A 26,445-nucleotide genomic window follows, 5' to 3' on the forward strand; every position below is an offset into this window, starting at 1 on the left:
ACTCACCCCTGGTAATGTTCTTTCGACTGGATGTTCCTCCCACGTTTTCGTCATCTTATGATTAACTCCTTCCAGCATCAGCTGCTTTGGAATTTATTTTGCAGTAGAGGGCACTGTGCATCGTCGTCGACCCGATGTCCCTCAAAGCTAACTGTCCCCTCTCCAGGCTGACGTTATCGACAGTATATATAGCACGCACCGTGACTGTTATTCTGTTCATAGTTTTTCTCCTCCAGTAACAGAATGCCCAGCATTCGCAAGGTCCAAAGACCAGGCACTCAAGAAAGGTGTAATGCACGGAAATTCTATTGAGGGGTAGGATGAGAGGGGCAATGCGGAATACGAGGGAGAAATATCCAGTTGAAGGAACATTACCAGGGGTAAGTAGTCTGTTATTCGAATCTATTGTGTCTTCCCATGTATTCATCTTATGATAACATCCAAAAGCAGTATGGTATTGGAGGAGGGAGTGAGTTTTCAAGATTTGTCATTAATGTTGTGAAGCACAGACATCCCAAATCCAGCCTCCTGTCCCAACGCAGAGTGCAGACAATAGTGTTTTGTAAAGTTATGTAAAGATGACCAAGTGGCTGCCGCACAAATATCCTGTGCCGGCACCCGTCTTAGAAAGGCTGATCAAGTGGCGATGCCAGTTATCGAATGAGCCCTTACATGCCAGGCTATAACACTCGTTGATGCATTATGATAAAGTTTATTTTGTCACTTCTAAACCCAGTTTGTGTCCAGTGTATCCGAAAAATAACTGGTCATCTTGCCTCATCTTTGCCATAAGATAAATATAAAAGCTTAAAGCCCTTTTGGTGTCAAGTTTATGAAGCCTCTCCGCTTTCTTACTAGAATGAGGCAGAGGGTAAAAAGTTAATACCATTTTCAGGGACAGGTGAAAGTCTGAAACCATCTTCGACAGATAAGTGGGTTGGCCCGTCAATATTACTTTCTTTATAAAAGGTTGTATACAGCGGTTTGCACTACAAAACCTGCAAATCGCTGACTCTGCCTACAGATGTTATGACCATTAAAAAGATTGGTCTTCAATGTCAGTAATCTTAATAGATCAGAATGAAGTGGCTCAAACGGAGCACACAAGGAATTCCAAAACCAGGTTTAAACCCCAAACGGGAACCATAAAAGGGACTGGAGGGAACACATTGGTGAGCCCTTTCAAGAATTGAATCACGAGAGGCAAACATGTCTGCTCAGGCATGTGCTCAAATATGGACAGCACCGCCAAGTATCCCTTGACTGTGCCAACCTGGAGCCCCAGGTGGGCCAGATGTAGCAAGAACACCACCACCATAGGTGTATCGCACAGAAAAGTGTTCACAATCTTCTCGCTGACCCAGCTGCATAACTTGTTTGAGGCAGCGAAACAAAGATTACGTGGCTGGCCTTCTGGTCGAAAGCAAAACTTCCATCACGTCCTCCGGGAGGTCCCAAACCTTTATACCGCAACCTCTCTGAACCAGGGCGTGAAAGTTGTCATTACCGCTGGACGGAGAACCAGCCCTTCCCCCCACTACCCCTCTTGCAAGAGAAGGTCCTCTCTTAGCAGAAGATGCATTACAGGGCAGGTGGCCAAGTACAGAAGGTCCAGGTACAACGTCCTGCAGGCCCAATCCGGAGCAATCAGGATCATGGTTTTCCCGAACTTCCTCAACCTCCTGAGGACATGAGGAATAACGGGGACTGGAGGAAACTCAGGCAGGAGTGGAAACTCCCAGTCCACTACAAGTGCATCTCCCAGAGCTCCTCTGAGAAATTCCCTGAAGCAGAACAGCTTGCACTTCCGGTTGAAACTGGACGCGACCAGATCTAATTGAGGGGTTCCCCAAAGGGTGAAGATGTCTTGAAGGACTTACTTAGCTAGTACCCACTCATTGGAGACTGCTCTGCCTGCTCAGAGTGTCTGCCGCCGTGCTCCCCTCTCTGGCTAGGTGGACTGCTGAAAGGGAGAATCATTTTTGAAGTGCCCAGAACCAAAGTTGCATTCCCTCCATGTACAGTGGTAGTGACCCTAACACCACCTCTCCTCTTGAGGTAGTACATAGCCACTGTGTTGGCCTTCAGGATAAGGACATTATTTCCCCTTACAGAGGGCAGCAAGGTTTTCAGCGCTAGTCTGATTGCCTCAGCTCCAACAGGTTGATGTGAAGTTTGGACTCCGATGGAGCCCAACAACCGTTGGCAGTCTGATGGTTGGCATGGGCTCCCCAACCTGTGAGCGAGGCGCCCGTAACTACCGTAATCTTTGGCCATGGTTGCCAAAAAGAATCCCCTTCAGAATGTTGTCCTTGCAGGCCCACCATAGGAGATCCTGTGCGACCCTGCTTAGAAACTGAAGATCTGACACCTTGCCTGAAAACAGACCACTGGGACCGGAGGGCCTTCTGGAGGGATGTCATTCTCAGATGAGCCTCAGGCACCAGATAAATGCAGGATGCCATGAGGCCGAGCAACCTTTGGAAATCAAAGGCTGGAAGACGCTGGGCATTCTGGAATTTGGTTAACACCTGCTGAATGTGTTCAGCCCTCCTCAGGTGTCAAGGCTTTCCCTGAGGAAACATCCAGGACTGCTCCGATAAATTGGAGCTTTTGGGAAGATGGAATGTGGGACTTCTTAAAATTGAGGGGGAGAGTGTTTTTTCACCTCTCGGGTGGAACCTTCCACCAACTCGTTTGTTCTCGCTCTTCTCCTTCTGCTGCTAACAGGGTGGCTCCCTCTCAAAGGCTTTATGATTCACGGTCCTCCTTTTTCAATGAAAAAATAGTCATTATTGATCAAAGAATCTGTGCCTCTGCCGTTCCCAGTTCAACCTCAGTGGCCCCCATTGCCCTGAGCCTGCCTTCTCCTAGCTGATCTTTTCCAGTCTTTTCAGAGTCTGTTGTGATCTCGGCGGCGCTTGCTCTTAAAATCGGCCTCCCCCCCGCCGATCCCATTTCTGCTCAGATTCACAAGAACATTTGTCCTAGCATTTCATACCCTCTCACGGCCGCGGTCAATGCCTCGAGTCGGCTCACATTCCTAGTTGCTTTACGCACGCCCTCATCCTTCTTCCTCTTAAAAAAACCTAATCTGGACTCCTACACACTTTCGAATTCCCATCCTATTTCGCTCTTCGCGTTCCCTATGAAATTTTTGGAAGCTCTGGTTACACCTTTTTGTTCCATACTGGAGGATTCTGGACGCCTCGACCCCTTCCAATCCGGATTCTGGCCCGGCCGCGGAACTGAATCTGTCCTGGTGACAGTGGTTGATCTGGCTCTGATTGTGGATCAGGGTAGCATGGTCACCCTGATCCTGCTAGATCTCTCCGCCGCTTTCGACAACGAAATTCTGCTGAAGCGACTAGCCGCTACCGGTTTCTCATGCAGGGTTTTGGATTGGTTTGCTTCATTTCTTAATGGCTGCACCAAGTCTCTTTCCTTACCTCAGTTTATCTCTGCTGCAAAACCCCTCACTTGGGGTGTCCCTCAAGGTTGTGCTCTTTCTCCCCTTTTTAATCTATATATTCATCCTCTTGTGAAGTTGATTCACTCTTTTGTGTTCCGGTCCTTCTCTTACGCAGATGACATGCAGCTTCCGTTGAGGCTAGATCTCTCGCGCCCTGCTTCTGCTGAACGCTGCCGCTTTTGCCTTCGGTTCATTTTAAACTCTGCGTAATGTGTAAAGTTCTTCCTTACCTTCCTAGGCATCTACGGTCATTGGTTGCATCTTCTCTTATTTCTGGCTCTCTAGCTGACTAATGCGCTCTACCTAGTGCAGCTGGCATACCTCTCCAACGGCTGCAAGTGCTGCAAAATTCGGCAGCTCGGTTAGCTGTGGGGGCACCTCGATCCTGTACGACGACCCCAATTCTGTTCAAATTGCATTGGCTTCCAGTGGCCAAGCGTATTGCATTCAAGGCCCTTTGTGTGGTCCATCATGCTTTTTATGTTAAAGGGCCTGAATTTCTGTGAGCTAAATTTCGGCCTCATGTCCTTGCTCGAAAACTGCGTGCTACCTTGTCTCTCAGGATTACAGTTCCCCGGTTTATACAGTTACGGGTGGGGGGGCTGCTCTTTCCCTGTTGCAGCTTCTACATTATGGAACGCTACGCCTCGGTCTCTGCGGACCATCTTTCGTTTCACCGGGCTCTGAAAACCTATATTTTCAAAGTCTGTATGCCTTTGTTCAGTCCCTGTACCTTCAGCGCCATGATGCCCTAGCTGGTGTAGGTGCGCTCTACACATTGTTTTTACATTACAGTGGCATGTGATGCTGAGATGTTCCAGGACCTCTTCGGGAGAACAGGCCCTGATCAGCCAATCGTCCAGATAGGGATAGGTGTGAATCCCTCCTCCCCCACTGCCATCAAATTGGTGAAAGCCCTCTGGGAGGAGGTCAGTGTGAATGGCAGAACTCAAAACAGATAGTGAGAACCACCAATGGCAAACCTCAGGTACTTCCTGTGCTTGTGATGAATAGGCACATGGAAGCAAGCATCCTGAAGGTCCAATGATACCATCCAATCCTGAGGCTGAAGGGCCTGAAGGATCTGAAAAAGGGTAATAATTTTGAACCTGTCCTTCACAAGGTCAACCTGTTCAAATATGGTCTTAATCCTCTGTCCTTTTTTGAGGATCAAAAATTAAGGGGGAGTACCTCCCCCTGTTCCTTTCTGTTACAGGTACTTGCTCTATGGCACCTTACTCTAGCATACTGGAAATCTCCCGCAAGAGGAACGCATCTGGAATTTTTGCTGAGTGGCTCCCTGGTGGGTGATCCAGAGGCCTTTTTAAGAAAGGGAGACACTAACCCTGGGCCACTGTTTGCAAGGTTCAAGCATCGAAGGTAATGTCCTGCCATTCTTCCAAATGCAGACTGAGCCTGCCCACCCCTGCAGTCCTGTGGACTAAGGCCTCAGCGTGGTTTTGAGGCTGCTGAAGCAGTGGCTGAAGGTAAAACAGCCATTGCCTGGTGTGAGAAACCTGAAGGTATTCTTACTCCTGTTCCCCATGGGTCCTCTGCTCAGATGGCCAGGGAAAGGCCATTGCATTTGGATCCTGATCCTGGGTTAGAGAGGATCCCCTGGGTGAAGGGTCCTTGGGGACTAGGAGTGGGGTGCCCTTGGGAGAGACATGGTATCCTTTTCCAACTAATTACCAACCCTTGCCCCGCCTTCATGGGTTATTTGGAGTCAAATCCAGACTTCCTCATATATGACCACTGACAGTAATGGGATGAAGATGAGGCAACTGGGAGCAATGAAGACTAAGTGCTTTTACCCCTCTGGTACTGGGACGAGGAAGAGGTCTGCTGAGAGTTGGAAAAGTCAGACATGTCCCCTTAATGACAGTCAGGCAGGGCTAATTGCACATAAGCACCTGCAGCCTGTTAAAGTGCTGCAGGTGCATAAAATGAAACCCAATCAAATGGTGTTAGGAGAGGCGGTGGTGTTGAAACAGAAGCAAAGGGGCCAAGAGAAGCAGCAGGGAGCTGTATTTTTGAAGCACATTTACGGTTCATGGAAGTGCGGACCAGGGGCTGGGGCTCAGTGGAACCAATCGAATGCTGAAAAGGGTGCCGTGAAGAGAGGCAGTCCCTTTTTCTAGTGTTTGCAGTGCTCGTTCTCCTGTGGACAGAGGAGTGCCTGAGGGGCAGGACGTGGAGTCCTGAGGCGAAGAAAAGAAGGCTGAGTGACCCGCGCTGCTGGAAGATTGGTGGACGCAACCAGTGAGTTTCTATGAAAGAGGAAACCCGGTATGCAAGCGTTTTAACTTACGCGGAGGATTACATTGTATCAGAGTGGTCACGTCTGTGATAAACATTTGAAGGTCAACGATCTGAATCCTTGTTAAGGATTGAACAATTGAGTACCTTGTAGCAGAGTGGTCACGTGTATAAGAAAGCATAGTTTTTTCAAAAGAGTGCTGGGAACATGATATAAGGCAATATACAAAGATATGGAACAACGTGATGACATGTATGAAAACTTTAACAAATATATCTTTATGATTATTGAATTCTGAACTGAATGGAAACTTAATAAATAAGCAGAACTGTTACTTATGAGGATTACAAGGGAGTGAAGCTTTAAATTCAAATAAAACCACCATGTGGCGATTTCAAAAATGAAAAACTATAATACAAGTAAAAATCCATATATCCTGAACCTATGGGGGCTGGACGGAGCTCCGAACTTTGTGTTGAACACTGTTTTCTTTAGACACATTGTATAGATTAGTTGAGGGCAAATATAGGTTTTGGACACAGACAGAATCTTAAATTGAACTCTTTGACTGACTTTCCTTAGTTTTTATCTCGGAAGGGAAATTCCACCATAGTATAGGGCAAGATGGGCTTTTTTCCATCCCGACTAAAGTTAATAAAGATTTAGTTTTAATTCAGAATCAGTTGTCTGTGTCTTACTCCAAGATGCCTTCACACTGGGTGGACTTAGAACCTCTTCCTCGTCCACCACAAGGGAATTTTCTCTGGCCTCTTTGACTGGCCTGGCCTCTCGCTCTTCCAAATGAGGAATAGTAGCGAAATGACAGACCCCTCCATGCCTGTGCAGTAGGGCGAGAATGTTGAGGCTGCATCATACCAACACTGAGCGACTTGGACGCTGCTTTTCAAGGTCTGTAATTTTTCAATACTTTAATCAGCCTTGCTGTCAAACAGTTGAGTGCCAAAAAAGCGCACGTTAAGTAGCGTGTACTGCATATCTGGTGCAAAGCTAAACTTTATCAATGACACAAATCTGCACATTACCGTGCCAGCCGCCATGGCACTGCTAACACTATCGGCAGAGTCCAAACCTGATTGGAGGAATTCGCACATTGCATCATTTCCATCTTTTACAATATTCAGGAAAACCCTTGCTTTCCTCTCCTTCAGGGATATGTTCAACTGCCATTGCAATACAGTCCCAAAAGGTATGGGTGAATTTGGCCAGAGAGCAAGTGGCGTCCATGGATTTAAGAGACATACTACTGGCTGAAAAGCCATTCTTTGCTAGTCCATCAAATCGCTTGTCGTCCCCATCTGGAGGCACGGTAGGGTAAGCCGCTTGCCTAGACGTGGATGTGGCAGCCTGCACCAGAAGGCTTTCCGGGGTAGGGTGCCTTGAGAGAGATTCTGAGTCAATGCTTGAAAGTTTGTATTTCTTGGTCAAAGATTTACTCATTGGTGTCAGGGGACTCACAGTTCACCCTGACCCTTTTTTGTAGTGCTGTATGAAATGGCAAAATAGGGTCTTTTTGTGGACCCTTGTCTAGAATGTCCGTTAGGTCATCCTATTCATTGGCAATAGCTGGCTACCCCCAACCCAGGTATTCAGTCACCCTATCGGTTGTCTATATGACACCTCTGCATGCTCGGACGGGTCACGTGTCAAATCAATGTCAGGGGAAGTGACCAGGCTACTTGCACTGTGTAGGTTCTCATACAAGTTCTCAATCCTGGACTCCCCAGACACTAGTGCCTCTGGAACATTAGGTGTTGCATATTCCAGACCAAAGGGTGGAGAATCCTGGTCTGGGTGTTCAGCATCCTCAAAAATAGGAGGAAAGGAACAAAGTCTTTTTTGAGCAAAGGCTTAAAGAGTTCCTCAACCTCCTTCAAGGGAGTCGATAGTTTTGGTGCCTTCGACGCCAAAGGTGATGCTCTCAAAGGGCTCGACACGTGACTAAGGAATCGAGGGTAGAGGAATAGGCTTCTCGACACCTTCAAGGGGTCGACGGCCTTTGGCTCGGGCTCGAGGGAGCATGAGCTTTAGCCTGCTTGGACTCATCAGCATTGGCAGACTGACGGGATTGTGACCCTTCATCTTTTACTTTGAAGGGGCCAGAGATGCATTTTTTTTAACACTCTTTATTGACATTTTGTAATAACAATCCCAGAACTTCTAACTTGCCCCCTTTATCCCCCCCGATATCGGTCCCCCATACACATTTAACAAACTTTAAATCGAACAGTTCAACAAATTCCCAATCCCACCCACCCCCCTCCACCCCCAGGTATCCATCTGATTCCTCCTCTCTCCATTGGTCACAGCACGCAGATCTTCAGTGTCTATTGTTCCTTGAGAATTGGGTAGGTCCCCCTTCAGTTCGCACCTCCGTGTTCTCCCCCTTCCTGTATCCCCCTGTTAGGCAGAATCCACTGCAGTTCCCTTAGGGAGCACTACAGCAGATTAAGACTACAGGTGAGATCAATAAATCCCCTTTGGTATCAGTTTGTACCACAAAGATTTAGTTGGTAGCTGTGGCTGAGCAGTCGGACTTATCTCAAGAAGGAGATGAGCAGTATTCAGAGTCTACACAATAGGCCTACAGCAATATGGTTCAAAGAAACACTGACAAAAGCTTTGTATTAAAAAGTAGTTATATATTTATTTTATACACTTAGAACACATTTATCACAGGTAATAAGTGTTAGGGAGAATTCTCTCTTTAGGCTGAATTTCCTAACCTAGTGAGTCCCCCAGCAGCTTTGCTGGATTTCTGGAGTTTGTTTTTTCCTCCTGCCAAGAGTGAGACTCTTTTTCTCCCACTCTTGGACATGATTTATGGTATTCCTTTGACTGGTAATGTGTTTTATGGGCTATGGGGTCCTTTACTCCATAGGGTCTCATGTGTTTTTACTATGTGTGTTACACAGCACCCTCCGTGCAGTAACACAGGGGTGTCATAGTGACACCCCACCATAGACTCCATACCCTGGGACGGACTACTGTCTCCCAGGGCATGTAAAGTCACCATTGACTTTACATACCCTGGGACTGACTACTGTCTCCCAGGGCATGTAAAGTCCCCATTGACTTTACTAGTCAATTTTTATGAACTTAACCAGTACAAACCATCTTACAATGGAGGTACTGGAAGGGGTTAATAGTGTTTCCCCTAGGTTCATTTTCGAGAGGGTACCGTACAGTCCCTCTCTCAAAAGTTTCTGGCTGGTGGCAGTGGTTACTGCCATAAATATTTGACCACAAATATTTCCCTATGGGATTTTCCCTTTGTTCGAGGCTACCACTTTTACTGACCGCCTTACATACCGCCGGTGTATTTTATTAGTATCTTTACTCTGGTAGGTTTTATTTGCCATAACTTTAATATAATTCTTTTCTCGTGTCTTTCTCTATATTCCTAACCCAGGTCGGGGATCCTTTGTTCGTCCTTTTGGTGGGCTTCCACTTGGAAGCCCTCTTCTAGGCGCCACTGAGTCTGGGGTGGGTACACTGTGAGGGAGGGGGGGAGTAGGACCCCTGGACAGGGTTGCCTCAGCAACCCATGTTGCACTCTATCCTGATAGGCTGGAGGGTCTCCCGCCAAAGCGACCACTCCACTGTGTAAGTGACAGCTAGGCTGTATGAATGGGGCTCTGCACTTCCCTCCCCAAAGGCCCTATAGATCAGTGAGATGCGCGCCCTACCCCACGTCTGATCGAGTAATACTCGAAGCACCGGTCATGGCTCTGGCTCTTCTGGAATTCCTTCCCATAACTCTGCCATCCTACGAACCACAGCCCCATACGCTAGAAAAAAACCCTGCGGCAGGTCAAACTTATCGCACCATTCCTTGCAGGTAAGGAGATTCCCCCCTTCAAAGAGGTCCCCCACCTTTTCACATCCCTTCTCCCTTAGCCTCCGTTTCCCCACCCTCCCGATAGCTTGACGGAGCTTCTGTTCAGCACCCCATGGGAGGTCACTCTCAAACCGTCCCCTCACCCCTCTGCCACCAACATACTTCCTCCATGTCTCTCTCACCGCCGCAAAGACTACCGATCCCCCCCCGTATCACCTAATGGGTGCCATAGGAGTTCCACCAGCCTACGGTTCAGCTGCCAGGACCTTATCAGTCCCTTAAGGGACTGCCCCTTTGCTTGATCCCACACCAGTACCGACTGCAATTGTGCCGCCACAAAGTACTTTCCATAATTCGGGAGACCCAGTCCCCCTTCCTCTCTAGCTCTCTGCAAAATTTGTAAGGACACCTTTCTCCTCCCCACGTCCCAGAGTAGTTCCCCAATCTTGACATCCAACATTTTAAAGAACACTTTCTTTGCCACATACGGTATGTTAGTGAAGAAGTAGAGCAACCGCGGCAGATCACCATTTTACATAGCGCCACTCTACCCATCAGAGAGAGGGGTAACACATTCCAGAAGTGGATGGAGTCTCCTACAGAGCTGCATTTTCAAAGATTTTCATTATCTGGAGACGAAATATCTCCCATTCAGCCTTCGAGGCTGACCTAGATGGGCATACAACCTTGCGGTCAGGAGAGGTGAAGGAGGAGAAAGACGGAGACCCAGGACGCCTTTTCTTCAGTCTTTTTCTCGACGAGGAGTGACATGAACCGCTGCGACATCGAGAACATTTCTGGGAATGTTTTCTCAGCAGCGGCTCACCCCTCGAACTACATTCGCCGGATGATCTTTTCAAAGGTGTTGTGGAAGGGGACTTCTGAGAGGGCCTACCCGCAGCAAGTTTCCCCTTTCGTGCCTGAAGTGCATTCCCGGTCAGACTGACAGGAACCACAGTCTGCAGTCTAGTGGACGTTGCCCAAGCACCACAGACAAACGCAATGAGGATAGGTAATTGAACTCATCGACCGGCACTCAAATTTTATTTAAACCGGTCTTAGTCGACATTCTTAGGATAATCGTAAAATTCAAGAGAAATAAAAACATACCGTTACCAAAGTTAAGCTAGAAGAAAAACGGAACTGAATTACAGGCGCGGTGTGTGCTATATATACTGTTGATGACGTCAGCCTCGAGATGGGATGAGTCCTTCGAGGGACAGAGTAGACTATGATGCACAGCGCCCCTGACTGCAAAAATAAATTCAGAGACAGCTTGCACTGGAAGGAGTTATCCTAAAAAGAGGAATACGTGGGAAGACACAATCCATTCAAAATATAGTTTGCAGAAGATCTTTTTGAAACTTTGGTTTGAAAACACCACCTGACTCTGGAATTGTGCTTTGCCGAGAGTGTTTTTGCAAAAGTTTCAATTTTTTAAAATTTTTATCTACCCTATAATTTAAGTGATGGTTTCATGTAACTTTTTTGTAACGCTTGAAATTGGGGTCAATATATGTCCTACAGACACGGGACTGGTGTCATTCTGTTGCACAATTAGCCCACTTCAATGGTATACCGCGCAAATCTGCAATTCCGGAGGCGTTTGAAGTCCATTCACTGATTGAATTGTGTATAAGTGATGATTTTGTGTAACATTTCATGCGAGTCTGGGGTCCTTCAGTCCCACATGCACCCAACATTGATGGTATCCAGTCCAAATCTACAATTCCTAAGACATTTGAAGTGTCTTAACTGATATTGACTGATTAGGTTGTGTGACGAACTTGTTTAAGTGGCGGTACCATGGCGCTTTGACTTGGGTTCATTGCATGCCCCAAAGATATGGGTCTGCTGTCATTCCGTCCCACATTCCTCCAACTTTGCTGGAATACTGGGGGGTGCGAATGAAGCAAGCCCTAGGTGGGGTATCCCTACAAGCGCCCAAGCCACTGAGTACAATGTGCAGCCGTCACCAGGGGGGACGTGGGGCGGGGCGAGCCATGCAAGCCCCTCTTGGGGCGTTAGGGCGCGAAAGGTGTATATGTATTTGCCAATATTGTCCAAACAAGCTCAGAAGCTACAGATAAGGATTGTTTTGATTGTCAAAAGAAATAAACTCCAAGCAGGTTCCCAGGGTGTCATTCAAGGGCAGGGATTGCGATTCGGACAGATAGGGCAGGTTGTGTATACAGAATGACCATACCTGGGAGGTCTTGAGGTAGTGAGAGAAAACAATTCTGCAGTCTTCGAAATCAAAAGGGCTCAAGTCCAATTAAAAAAAAAAAAAAGTATTGTGCTAAATTATATATGCATAGATGCAGAGTACATAGGGGCACAGGGCACCGTTGCACCAGTTATACTTGAACAATGGGGGTAGGAGTGTCATTTTACCTCTAGAGATTCTGGCAAGTATTTGCATGGGACAATAAAAACCAAATATATCCGGACCGAGTGACGTGCTCCCTTAAATCACAAGTGTGGCAGTATTTCTATCTCATGTCCTGCTGGGGCCAGGCTAGGTGATATGCGAGCATGCAACTTACAAAATCATCAAGTGCTGCTCACTTCAAAATGAGAAGAGAGCCTCATCAACAATTTAATCCTGAGCCTTGATTGGAGGGAGTGAGCAGGCCAAAGCTGTTTGACGGGTGGGGGAATAGCAGGGAGAATCACGGATCCTATAGCAGGTTGTTACAAAGGCAACTCCGCAGGTTAGGTACCTGCTGCTGAAATGTCACAGGTTTATACCTTGCGGTAAACCTGTAACTCTTTCCTATTCCACTACAAAATGTGCTGTAAATGTGTTTTTTTACCTGGGCATGCGTACGACTCCCTCGCTTCACTCTGTGTGAGAACTTCTGCCTCCACAGCAAAAATCAAAAGCTGGTACCCATGAATATACGGCCAATAAGTGAACATACCTTTAAGGGAAGACTATAAATTAGAAGAAAGCGCACAAGACAAAAGAGCATTGGCCGTTGAAGAGAATTAATCAACACTCGAAAAATACCCTGAGAGAGGAGATTTTCAAATAACTACACTGACAAAGTATAAAAGGTGCCCACCTTTTAAACCCAACAATCTAAATAGAAATATTCCCTAGAAAGCAAAATCCCAATACGAGACATGTGCTTTGATGACACTTTCACGTGGTCTTGTGGGCAAGCGTTGGCACTGGGGACAACCAGGGTGAAATCCTGATACGTTAATAATTGAGCAAGATTGCAAGCCTCCAAAACCTTCAAGTGGGGTTGCGTCTGGAAAGAAAAGTGGGCAGATACTGTGCACCCACATGTATTCTCGACTTGTGCCATGAAAAGCACCACATGGTCACAACCAGGCAAAATAACCTTGCCAGTCTACAGGATTGCAACCTCTCTTGCCACATATTGGGCAAATGTTCATGACTTCCTTGCCCTCTCATTCCCCGTCCTCACCCCCATGTTTGGCTTTCATCAATACTCTGTTTTACAAAGATGATTGAAAAGTACACATCATAGTACGTGTTAGGGCGAATTCTCAGAAATGTGCTAATTCCCTCCACCTTAGAGGCCCCCAGCAACTTTTCTGGATTTTGAGGACTTGATTTTTCAAACCTGGAGAGAGAGACCCTTTTACCCACTCTCTCAAGTATTTTAATGTGATTTTGTACACGGTTTCTTTTGGTTGTGGAGTCTGAAAAACTCCATAGGCATAATCTTCTACATTGGGTCACACAGCACCTTCAGTGCAGTGGCCCAGGGAAGTCTTTCAGATTTCCCAAAGGTTTAAATACCTTCTCTTGGTTAAACTACTGTTTCCAAGAGCAGTAAAGTGAAATTGACTTTACTTACGTTTGTAACTTTCTAGACCCAGCACACACTATCTTACAATAGGGATGAGAGGTTACCTAGTATCTCCTTTGTCTAGCTTCTCATGTAACATTTTTTATGTTACCCTTTTCTCACAGAATGACTGGTGGCAGTGGTTTCGTTTTAACTAGCATGGTGTGCATTTACCGCGGGCTACGTTCGCAACTGCAGTAAAGCACCCAAGGGTGCCATTTTTGTAAAAATGCCGCCAGTCTTTTTTCGCCATTTCTTTGTGGAAAGGTCCTTCTTGAGATGTACTCTGCACGCCAAACCAGGTGTGGTCCCATTGTTCGCTTTGCCTTTGGCGGGATTCACGAGTAAAGCCCACCTCTGGCTCCAGGGTGTCTGGGGTAGGCAGGAAGTGAGGGAGGAGCCCGAAACCTCCTGTGCTTAGTCTCCTAGGAGACCCAAATGCACTCTGTGGTGATTGGCCAGCTGACTGTCCAGCAAGGACAGCCACCCTACTGGGTGACTGACAGCTACGCTGGAATGAATGGGAGAGAACTGACTAAAAGGCAAGTCTTTTGGCTTGGAAGGCAGAGTTGACCACTGGATGAAGGAATTGAAGAAGAATTTGAAGAGGACGCCTGCTGCAACTCTTGGACCGTTGGTTTGCCCGGTGAAGCCCTGCTTCAGTGCCAAAACGCCAAGTTCGCATCAACCGAGAAGCCCCTGCAAGGACAACTTCTCCCCTTGAGTTGGTGGGACCAATCAACTCCAAAGTAAGCCACCTGTACATCCATCTCAGAGCTGGTTAAATTTCCAAAGAGTTGCTGCTGGAAACCGTATACCCAGGGAGAGGAACACCAGGTTGTGTGTGTGATGCTGGAAATGCATCAGAGGGACAGGGCCTCTGAATCCGTGTCCTTTACTGTTTTTTATCGTGTGTTCTGTCGCGTTTTCTGCCCAGGAGTCCATGTGGGACTCCTGGCAGTGCAGCTCTCTCTTTTGGTTTGGTGAACAGACCCATGGGATACCCTTATGGCACCATGGGTAGGGGTACAACCCTGTGCCCCTAGTGTATGTTTTTGGGCACCTGTGTGTGACCCACAGAGCAGGGTATAGGCTGGTGGCAGCACTATGCTGAATGTGACAGGTGGTCTGAGTGTCCTCCATTTTGGGATACCCAGGCCCTGCCATTGGAATCAGTTGATTCCTGATAGAAACCAAGATGGCCCCTGTGGCCTCTTGCTTTCTATTGCCTGTTACCTTGTTTTCCCAAAGTCCTGGGAAGCCCTGACTCTGTCCCTTCCCCCTGACTGGCTGCTGGGTGGAAATTCCATATATGGTGTTGTTGTGAAGGCCCAGCTAGACTGACTGGAGCCTTCCCAGTGACTGTATGTTGTGGGTACCTCCTGTGGGTGGGACCTGGGTGAATGGAGTGTGTGAACAATATACACTCCTTGTTGTGGTTGTCTGGTTTCTGGCATGAGAGACAAAGACTGAGACAGCCCTGCCCGAAACTGGCCTGAATGCAGTGTGTAGTGTTGAATGGCTGGGTACTTGTCCCAATCCACATTCCTTGTTGTGAGTGTCTGAAAGGGAGGTGTGTGGCCTGAATGCACTGTGTGCCTGATTGGCTGACTGACTGCATGAATGCCCTTCTGTATGATTGGCTGCTGAGTGTGTGCCAGCAGTGTGGATGAGAGACAGAATACTATATCTGGGGACCTCTCACCACTGGTAAATGTTCAGAAGAGTTCAGGAGCTGAGTCTCCACTCTAAGAGTATCTGGAACTGCTGATCCTTGACGCCCAGCTGGAAGAAGAAGACTTGCTGTTGCACTTGCTTCCACCGATCTGAAAACTGCCGAATTCGTCGAGGACTGACCCGAGAGAGGACCTGGTAAGGCGCCCTCTTCCCGTGCTCCGAGGGATCATCGAGCACCGCTACATCTTCGCCGAAGCGCCCTGGAAGTCAGACCCTTGAAAGGCTGCCGACCCGAGACGGGACCGCCGAGGAGATCGAAGTGAAGCACCCGGACATCGCCGCTGTCGAAGTCCATTGCCGTCGACCAGGGTTCGCAGGTTTGTGTAACCGCTGGAGGCCCGTCGAAGTTGTGTTGTCCAGCCGTGGGGACCACTTGACGCCGTGCCGCTGACGACCGGAGCCGTCCGCTCCTTGCCTAAGAACATTTGAATGGAAGGACTCCCTCGTCCGCACCGTCGACCGCTTTATCCTGCCGGAGAAAGTCGAGGACGACCAACGCGCCGAGGAGAAACCTGCCGGTGGGTTTCCCGCCACCCGAAGACCACAAAGACTCGAACGACTTGACGCCCTTGCTGGGCCCCCGTCTCCACAATCTTTGCGGTCCAGAACAATTGTCATCGAGGTGCCCCGCACGCCTCTGCCTTGCAGGACGCCAACGCTCCGTCGTCGACAAGCACCGCTTGGATCGAAGCTGCCGCCTCATCGACGCCGTTCTACCCTGTTTGTTGTCGGACGTTTGACGCCCCGTGTCTCCCGCTTGAAAGGGAAGGCATTCGAGAAGGGCCGTCGATTCCCCGCCGCCGAACGCCGAGTTCCTCAACGGACGTTCGACGCCCCGTGTCTCCCGCTTGAAAGGGAAGGCATTCGAGAAGGGCCGTCGATTCCCCGCCGCCGAACGCCGAGTTCCTCGACGCTTCTCGACGCCTCTCGACGATCCGTGACTCCCGCTTGAAAGGGGGTCGCTCAAGAAGGATCTGTCGACGCCTCTTCGAAGAACTCGACTCCACCGGGTACATTGGGGGGGTAAAAACATTATAGGAGGGAATAAGACTTGCAGAACAATATATGGACTGGGCTTGTGCTATATCTTTATTTTACAGGTTGCCCAGGTGGGGGGATCTCCACACAGAACTGTGTCTAGTGGTAGGGGACAGTATTCTGCCTATTGCTCAACCATCTTATTTTCTCTCCTCTCTCTATTGCTGGTTTCACTCTATTGATCTGTGTGACATTGTTACAGTATTGTTGATGCACTTTAATGAGATCTAATACAAAGGGTGGTACCACTTTAGAATTGTATATATTTGCCATTGTTGATTTTCCTAAGTACAAAGTGAGTTATTATGATAAGTGTACATAACCTCGAATATTGATTATATAAAGACTGTGTTCTAACCAATACAGTGTGTGGACATTCCTTTGTGGGGGCTTGGGGACTACACTGTACTTAGGAACCAGCCTGCATCACCTCCCGAGAAGCTAGGCCTTGATTGCTCGACCATAGCTACCGAATAGAGAATCTAGGCTGGGGTCCTCGGTGCTTCCCCTCTACCATATAGAGAGCAGAAGTACAGACCACCCCCTACCAGTCATTACAGTGTGCGTTGCTTTTAAGCTGGCCTAGAGCTCCAAAAAGATCCACCGGACTCCCAGGAAGCAGAACTGACGAGCCTGAGCACTCTCAACAGAGTGCAGCACCCCAGAAGCAAGGAAAGTCAATCTCGACAGCCAGGAACCGCTCGGTTGCTATTTGCGGTAGACACAAGGAGCTGAAACACTGAACAGCCACTGAAAGTGAAGTTTGCCGGTTGCGAGTTTTGACCGTCCCAGTGCATGGCAGGAGTACCCCGACGTCCTCCCTCTTGTCCCCACAACTGAGTCCCAGGAACAGTGAGATCTGCATCTTTTCTTCATTTTAAAGGTACTGTACCAAGTCTGAGAGAACTTAACTCTTGCTGTAGAGTTGCTTTCATCTTCTACTATTCCAGTCTAATCAGCTTGTGGCCCTACATTTGATTCTTCTTTTCTTCAAAGACTTCCGAAACATTGTGCAAAGACTTTTCTCATGAACCTATCAGAAGTACTTCATCCTATATATGACTTTGGCCTAGCCTTTTGTACTGAATGACTAACATATTTGCCTGCTTAAGAATATTTGTGGTCCCTTGTATGTTCTAGAGAATTTTTTCCTTTGACCTATTACTATATGATCCTAAATGCAACGGTGATATATTAATGTCCCCAGCACCCTAGCAGTTGAAGTCACCTGAGGGTGTAGGTAGTGTCTGTGGGCCATCTCGAAAGGGTATCTACTGATTTAGAGATATTAAGAGTGTGTATTTCATGAAATGTATTTGAGTGTTACTATTATATTGCTCCCTTCTGAAGAAGGCTTATTCGAACTGGTTGAAAAATTAATAATTGTTTATTCAAGAAACCTTGAGTGTAAGAGTTGAAATACTTGTAACTGTAAATATCTCTGCAACTCCACTACAGCTCACACTGACCCCTCTTGAGATAAGCCTGGCTGCTCAACACGCTACCAAAACTGTTTAGTACAAGTTTACACCAAAGATTGGGTTTCCTATACCTGTAATCAGAGTTGTTTGTAGTGTTCCCAGAAGGTACTGCATACAAACTTTGCCCAACAGTAAGGTACACACAAATATACAAATCCTTATAGAGTACGTAAGGCAAAACATGTACAAGTATGCCATGATACCCCCCCCCCCCCCCATCTTGAACCGGAGACTACAAACACCAGAATACAATTCAACAGAAGGCAAAAATGGCCTTTGGCTTTTGAAAACAAAAACAGATAACAAAAGGTAATGTGTGAAAAGATTACCAGTTTGTGTTTCAGAGTTGGACTAAAGCATGCTTCATATATGATGTGATGAAAATATCAAAGGATATTTTAAAAAAATGCTTTTTGGTGTGTTTAATATGAACATTGAAAATAATGTAGCTTGTTTAAAATGGTTGTGTGCGATATGTGTTATTTGGCCTAGAGGAGGCTATAGATCTAGGCAGCTAACTGGTACTTTGTGTGTGCTATCAGAATAAAAATACCCCTTTGCATTTCTTAACACAAACATTTGGAACATCTTGTCCAAAAAAAGTTATCTTAAATGAGAAAGGACTGCTAGAAGAAATTAAGTGGTAAGTTGTTATGGGGCCTGAAGCATCGGATGGGCCCCTGGGAGGGGGGGTATTTGTCTCTGGAGCACGGCAGTAGGTTGGGCGGCAACACTGTGGCCCCACTTAGTCAAACAGAAAAGCGAGCATCCTACATGGAAGCAGCACAGCCCCTCTTTAAAATAATATTACTTGATATAATCGAGGCAGGCACTGGTGCTCGCTGAGGCAACCATGACAACGGAGCCATGGGCACGACAGCCCATGCCTCAAGCCAGCACTGACCATACATTCAAAACAACTTATAGCAGGAAGGGATTAATTCAACACAAAAAGATTTCATGAGCACTTTAGAATTGCATTCTTTAGTTGCACAAGAACACAACATGACAACTGAATAAAAGTTTTCCTTTCTTACCTTGACTATTGACTTTGTTTTCTTTTTGATTCGTGGCTTCATTTTTTCAACTGTGGGAAGAGGTGGTAACTTTCTGAGTTCCTCTAAAACCGCTATTGCAGCATTCTTTTTGGAGATCTTTTTACTCTTTCCCTCCCCCTCGCCCATGAAGTCCCCCACGGATACTTTAGTTACGAAACACTTCATGTGAGGAGGGCCAGTCTCTCTAGTAACCTATATCCAAAGGGTGACATACAAAAAAGATGATTTGAACAGCAGTTGTTGCATCAAAACAAATACACATTTAGGATGCAGATAACATTTTAAGAAGGCTCAAATATCTTCATGGTTGAAAAAAGTTTATTTATGAATAGTGCAAGATCTAAAAGGAAAAGATACACAAGACACTTCAATACGAGCAAAAGGAAATAGGATGGTGGATGCACAATTGACAACATTTTTAACTTAACGCAATGTATGCTAGTGCTAAGATTAAGTAAAGATTGCTTTAAAGTAGTTGCTGGTGTCTGAGAAGATAAACTAGATATCTGGGAGCTTCCAAATATAGACGAGAGCCAGTTCCAAAATAAAATGCAACAACGGGCAAACAGACACTCATGGAAGCGTGGGCTGGAATACACTAACTAAAAAGATCCAAATAAAAATAGACAATCATTTCGGAAAAAAGAGAAGCAGGAGTGTAAATGACGATGACTTACTGATTACTACCCAAGATCCCAGGATAAAGCCTAGAGAAGGAGGGAGTGTAAATGGGGAACATCATGACTCTACCCCAATAATGGATGCGTCTCTGGAAGCAGTAAGAATCGGTGACTCTCTCACTGAGATAAGAACAGAGAACTGCCCCCCAACATCCCCAGTAACAGCTGGGGGGACCCTTGATGAAGATTATAAGTGCAATGCTTCACAGAGTATTCCTACAGCACAAGTCAGTACTCAGCTAAATGAAATAACTTTGTCTGCGCTGAACTTTGTTCTAAACTCTCTGGTATTTGTGTTTGAACTACTAAGAGCAGAGGTTCAAACGCAGGCCAGGGTTCTACTAGAACCAAACAGAAATAGCAAGTCTTGACTCATCTCTGGTGGGGTGCAATAATGTTATAAACTCCACACTGACCCCAATTCTAAAGAACCTCAAATTGGAGTTAACCAAACAAGGTCTGGATTGGTCAGCTGTCCAATTATCACTTTCGCCCAAAAGAAAAAAAAGAGAAAGAGACTAATAACATTCTCATGCAAGACATTATAAAACAACTAAATTCAGGGTCCCAAGAGAAATGGGATCAAGAAAAGGGAGATAGGATTGAGGAATGTGCTCAGCTAGCTGTGTTTTATTAGGGTGATAAGGTGTTCATGGGGTCATGTTAGTATGAGAACAGCTAGGCCGAATGTGTCATAGTATAGCTGTGTTCTAGTTGAGTGATGGTGTATAGGAGAGGGTAAGCGTAGTAGTGTGAATGGTGGTTATCAGTAAAGCGCCTGCGACCATCCGTTCCATCTGATGTATCTGTCCCATCCCCTTCGTCTGTTCTAATCTATTTCATCTATTCCATTCACTTCATCCATCCATCCATTCCCTCCAATCTACTCTATCTGTTCCATCTATTCAATCCGGTTTACTTCCTCCATCCGTTTCACTCAGTTTCTCCGTTTTAGTTACACTATCTGTTTTCGTCTCAGTGCGTTCCATCATCTCCCTTTGCTCTTTTATTTTCTTTGTTCCAACAGCTTTGGATTTCTGTTTGTTGTGGGTATTCATTCCATTTGCTTTACGCGTCAATTCTTTAAGGGAAAAACCATGTTTTCAGTGATTTGCAGAATGACAGGCAGTCTTTGGTGTGTCGAATGTGGGGTGGAAGTGAGTTCCATAGAGTGGGGGCCAAGGCTGAGAATGATGATCCTCCTAACCTGACTAAGTTGGTGTTTGGTATCACTAGAAGGAGGGCGGAGCTTGATCTTAGAGTGCGCAGTGGGAGGTAGGGGTTTAGCTTGTCCTGTAGGTATAGAGGGCTGGTTTTATTCACTGCTCGGTGGGAGATGCATATGGTTTTGAAGGTCACCCTTCTTCCAACCGGGAGCCAGTGGAGAGTTTTGAGAGTTGGAGAGGTGTGGTATCTTGGGCCAAGTGCTAGATGTAATTTGGCTGCAGCATTTTGTGCTCTTTGTAGTTTAATGAGGTGGTATGCTTTGACCCTGAGGTAGAGGGAGTTGGCACAGTCCAGTCTCGACATTACAATAGATTGAACAGCGGCGAGTCGGTTGGGAAAGGAGAGGTACAGGAAAATGCATCTAAGAATTTTGAGGTGGTAATGGCAGGACTTAGAGACGTTGATTGACTCTTGGCGAGAGAGGGTTAGGTCAGAGTCGAGAGTGCATCCAAGGTTTTTTACTGTGGTCGAGATGGTTGGAGGATTGCCCATGGATGATGGCCATGGTAGAGGGTGGGAGAGAAGCTTGGTGTTGCTGCATACCATGATTTCAGTTTTAGTGGGGTTTAAGAGGAGGTGGTTTGTGATCATCCAGCGATCAATGTCAAGGAGGCAGGCTGCGAGGTCGGGCTCAGAGTTGGGGTTTGAGTTGAGGCGTTTTAGGATTTGTTGGGCGTCATCGGCGTAGTTATAGCACAGGATATTGTGCGGGTGGATTATTCCTGGGAGGGTAGACTTATAGAGGTTGAACAGGAGGGCTGATAGGCATGAACCTTGTGGAACTCCGGTATTGACTGGCCGGGCGGCGCAAGCAAAGTTGGAGAGGAGGGTTATTTGTTTCCTACTGTTGAGGAAGGATGCTATCCACTTGAGAGCGTTTCCACGGATTCCTAGGGAGTGGAGGTGGTCGCGGAGGATTGAGTGGTTGATTGCGTCAAAGGCGGCGGAGAGGTCGAGAAGGATTAGTGCAGCGCATCCTGAAGAGTCTGCAGCGTTCTAAGATCGTACCAGCTTGAGGTCAGAGTGGTTTCAGTTCCGTGTCGAGGTCTGAAGCCTGATTGTGCAGGGTCTAGGAGATTGTTGGATTCGACAAAGGCATTTAGTTGGGAGTATGCGGTTCGATCGATGAGTTTAGCAAGGAACCTGGTGTTTAAGATGGGGTGGTAGTTTTTGGGGTCGAGGGAAGGTTTTTATTTTTAGGAGAGGCTTGACGTTTGCAGTTTTGAAGGCGTCGGGGAAGATTACCGAGGAGAGGGAGTCATTTATGATGGTTCTTGCGTACTCTCCTGCGCAGATGGATGAGAACATTTCTTTGAGGTTTGAGGCGGGGCAGGTGTCAAGGGGGGGGATCCGAATGGTTTGCGGGCAGAGAGAAGTTTGAGAAATGGGTCTCTTGATATTGGTGTGAACGAGTCGAAGGTGGGGTGGGTTGTAGTTCCTGAGGTAGGCGGGGGGTGACTGGTAGGATGTGTGGATTTTGTGGCGGGGGCAAGTTTGATGAGAGAATTTGTTCTGTCGAGAGCAGTGGCGTAGAAGTGGAGATAGCATGAGTCACAGAGTGACTGAGATGTGGTCGATTGGGTGGTGGTACAGGTTGGTTTGGTGAATTCAGAAATGATTTTGTGGAGTTCCTTGCTGGGGTTTTCACAGTTGAGAATTCGAGTTGTAGTGAACTTTTTTTGCTTTTCGGATTTCGGCTTTGTAGTGGCGATGGTGCTGGGCTAGGGTGGATCTACACAGGTTGGTTTCATCTTTCCGCCATTTGCGTTCGAAGGGATTTATACAGTTGTTTTGTAGCCTTTAGTTCTGGTCTAAACCATCTGGTATAAGGGCCACGGCGAGCGGAGGATTGGCAAGTGGGGGCAAGCGAGATTAATGAGGTATTGAGCCATGAGTCAAAGGAGTCGATGGTTATGGGTTCGTTACGTGCGGTTGTTGACTGAGGAGTTTGGAGCAGTGCTTCGGCTAGGTCCAGGAGGATTTTCAGTTTCTTCCAGCATTTGCGTTGTTTTGGGTGTTCAGGTAAGCGGAGGTGGGGGGGGGGGGTGAGTGAATGGTGAAAGGCACAATTAAGTGATCAGACCAGACGATAGGTGTAGGGGGGCTTAGATGTATCTGGTCGTGGGAGCTAAAAATGCCGTCAAGGGTGTGTCTTTTGGAGTCGGTTGAGCCGTTCATGTGAAGGCGGAGGTTAAGTGCATCTAGGCAGTCGACCAGCGAGTGGGTCATGGTGTTGGTGGGAATGTCTAGCCAGATATTGAAGTCCCCTAGAAGAGTGGGAGTGGGATGGTTTAATGGATGGTGGCTATTGAATCAGAGGTTGCTTGAGAAATGTCTGTCATAGCCAAGGGGTCTGTAGCTGTGGGAGAGCTAGTTTGACGAGTAGCGATTCGCAGGAGGGGATGCTTGTCTGGCAGTCAGTGATTGAGGTGGAGAAGAGTGATTTGAAGACGATTGCTACTGCTCCTCCTCCTCCTCCTCCTCCTCCTCCTCTAGAGGGTTGGTTGAGTGGGATGAGGGAGTAGTTCGGGGTGAAGGCTTCATGGGCGATAGGGGAAAAGTCATCGGAGAGCCAGGTTTCTGTGAGATTAGGTCTGATTTGTCTGAGGCGAGGATGTCGAAGATGCTGTGTTTTTTTGCTACAGATCGGGCATTAAAAAGGATGCATCTTACTTCGGTACCGGAGGTGGTGGTGTGGCAGTTGAAGGGGTGGTTAGGGGGGGTGGGGGAGTGACTGGGAGGGGTGGGCGGTGGTGGGGAGTGAGCGGAATCTGGGAGGTGAGAGAGGTGGGTTGGTCGATGGTGGTTGGGAAGAGTAGGTGGGTGTGGGGAGGATGGGGTTGGACGGGTGAGTGAGAGTGGTTGGTTGGGAAGACGGATTTAGGGCTGGGGATTCAAGGGTGAAGCGTAGGGGGTTAGAGGTTCTGGGTGTGGTTGGTGAAAATTCAAGGGAGAGGGTTTTGAGGAAGGTTAGGAGGGTGGTGATGGTGGAGATGGAGAGATTGATGTGGTGGGGCGAGGAGTAGTTGGAGATTGAGGGAGACCGGATCCGTTTCCTTTGTTCCAGGGTTTTTATTGTAGTTGGTGTGTGTGAGAGGGCGGGGGGAGAGGGCGGTCGGAGGGTGACGGGGATGCGGAAACTGTTCTTGCCAGGGCGAGCCGTGCAGTTTTTAGGGAGGGGAAGGGGTGGAGGAGGTTGGAGGGAGTTGATGCAAGATAGGGCAGAGGATGGTGGCATGACGAGGTGGATCTGGGAGGGTGGGTTGGCTGTTTGTCGGTGGGGCCGGGGGTGTGGCCGTGCTGGCGGGTGGGTGCGCGGAATGGGAGGAATAGGGGTTTTAGGGTGGTTGGCGCGCCATCGGGATCCTCTGGCTTGATGGTTGGATAGGGGGTGGGGTGAGAGCGTGGTTGAGGTCGTTTGGGAAGGGAAGGATCTTCTGGTTTGAGAGTTGGATAGGGGGTGGGTTGAGAGTGTGGGATATTTGGTTTGGGAGAGGGACGGAATTATGGGGAGGGGGAGAGAGGTGCGCCAGAGTGAGGCTCTTTCTCTGGACCTAGCTGGGCGGGATGGACTCATGGTATGGCGAGGGCGGAGTTAGGCTTGGTTGAGATATCAAGATTCAGCTATACCACAGCGACGCTAATTAGGCACATTTTCTCTATTCAACTATACAACAATGATGCTATTAGGCGGCTTTCTATTTCAACTTTAGCACAGTAGTGATATTACGCACACTTTCTAAGTTCGACTATACCACAGTTAAGCTAATTAGGCACACTTTCTGAATTCAATTATACCACAGTTACGCTATTAGGCACACTTTCTAAGTTCATCTTTGGCGCAGAGATGCTATTAGGCACACCTTCTGAATTCAGTTATACCACAGTTGGGCAATTAGGCACACTTTCTAATTTCAACTATACCACAGTCGGGGGAGCGTGGCCAGCGGTGGAGCAATGAAGACGTAGGTCCCCAGTGCTCCCGGACCACGGTAGATATCCTGAGGAAATCAGTCACGAAGATCCCCATGGTTTAGCACAGAAAAGGCGGGACTGGAAGTCGAAGTGCTGGAGATCCGACCGATTGCCCTGGGGAGGCGATTGCGGCGGGGAAATGGTGTAACCTCGCTCCTGAAGTTTGGTGTTCCTCGGCGTGTCCAAGATGACCGGCGGAGCGATCTGAGAAGTACTGGCGAACGACCGAGTGTCGCCAAGGAGGTGTGGAGGCTCCGTACAGCGGCGGTGGGTTGGAGACAAGTGGTGGACACCCTGGTCTGGGGGGAGAGAGGAGGCGGTCTAGTTGGAGACTGTGCCCGTAACTGGGGGAGCGGATGCGACTCGCCCGCCGAGAGGCAGCAGAGGACTGTTGAAGGGGAGCCGTGGAGAGGAGCGCCGCCAGAGTCAGAGGGAAGGCTGACTTGCGCTCAGCAGCTGGAGTGGTATTCACGGCGGGAGGAGTCCTGGTCGCAAGGATGGTGGAGCCGGGCGGGAGCCGCCGCGGATGCCTCAGACAAGAGTGAGACTTGGGGGCAGCTGAACGCGGCCACAGAGGTGGAGGAAGCCCGATTTGTGCACAACCCGTGCACAGCCCCTGGTCTGCATCCGAAACAGCCGGGCAGAGACTGAGTATTTGGTGAGGTGGCACATGGGTGTGCTGGCGGCGGGTGGAGACGGGTCCTGTGCGTCCTCATCCAGAGGGCAGGAGGGGCACACGAGGAGCGGGCTGAGATCCGGGGCAGCAGGGCCCGGAGGGGAGAGGACACGGGAGAAAGGAGAAAGGAAGTGTGGAAGCCCTACGTGGAGGATAGCTCTGGGCATACCCCGGGAGGCTGACTTGTGGTGGATCTGTGGAGAGGTGGAGGGACATCATAATAGGGGGGTACCGCCGGACGGGGCGAAGATTTCCCTGGCCCCCCCACCGCATGACTGGCTGTGGTCGAGGATCTGCAGAGGTTTGAGGAGAAATGCTGAGGCGGCCTGGGCAGCACGGTGTTGCCGAGAGATAAGCCACACGGTGGAGAAGGCTAACGCTGGAGGAAGGGTTTGGTGGCCCATAGCAGAGATGAGCGGCAAGTAGAATCCGCCTGGCAGGACTGAAGAAGCAAAGGACAGGGCGCTAAAGCGGGATGGACAAGAGCGACAGGTAGGGGAGAGGCCCATTGGTGGGGAGGAAGGTTCAGTGACTTTGGACTTATTAATGGCGGCAATACAGGCTTCAAGAGTCGCTCTCCAGGGAAGGAGGTGGGGGTGGTTGTCTCCTTGGTGAGGGCAGACCTCTGTAAAGTATGCAAGAGGGTCACGGAGGTGGAGCAGAGGGTTTCCACGGTGGAGGATGATGTCCAGGAACTCGAGAACCAAGTAGCGGGCCTGGTGGGGGCGACCCGGATGCTGGAAGTGAGAGCCGAAGATGCGGAGGGCCTCTCCAGGCGGTGCAACATCCGTCTAGTTGGAGTTCCGGAGAAAGAGGAAGGCCCCAGTACAGAACTATTTGTGGAGAATTTGGTCCTCCGGGTGTTGGGCATTAAGGGTTTGTCCAAGCTCTTCACGGTGGAAAGATCTCTGTGCCGGGAAGGCCCCCACCGCCAGGCGCCCCGCCAAGGGTGACAGTGGCCAAAATCATGAACTTTCGAGACCGAAATGTTATCTTACAGGATGCGCGCAGAGTGGGCAGCTACGAAATTGGTCATGCAAAGCTGCGGATATTCCCGGACTTCACATTGTAGGTGCAGCGGCAAAGGAGGTTGTATGATGCTGTGAAGTCGACTCCGGGAACTTAACATGAAGTATATGATGTTCTTCCCGGAAA

The 26,445-nt window shown here is 48.3% G+C and overlaps 1 protein-coding gene across 2 annotated transcripts in view; it reads right to left on the minus strand.

Moving 5' to 3' along the window:
* Positions 1–26,445, minus strand: part of STAU1 (staufen double-stranded RNA binding protein 1) — a 1,155,286-nt gene that overhangs the window by 531,449 nt on the left and 597,392 nt on the right. For both annotated transcript variants that reach the window (XM_069651277.1, XM_069651276.1), the window contains one exon: positions 18,712–18,924. In XM_069651277.1, coding sequence (XP_069507378.1) covers positions 18,712–18,924 — 213 coding nt within the window. The remainder of the gene's footprint in view (positions 1–18,711; positions 18,925–26,445) is intronic.

The sequence above is a fragment of the Ambystoma mexicanum genome, chromosome 3p (genome assembly GCF_040938575.1).
Source record: "Ambystoma mexicanum isolate Mex_15411 chromosome 3p, UKY_AmexF1_1, whole genome shotgun sequence".
NCBI classification, from domain to species: domain Eukaryota; kingdom Metazoa; phylum Chordata; class Amphibia; order Caudata; family Ambystomatidae; genus Ambystoma; species Ambystoma mexicanum.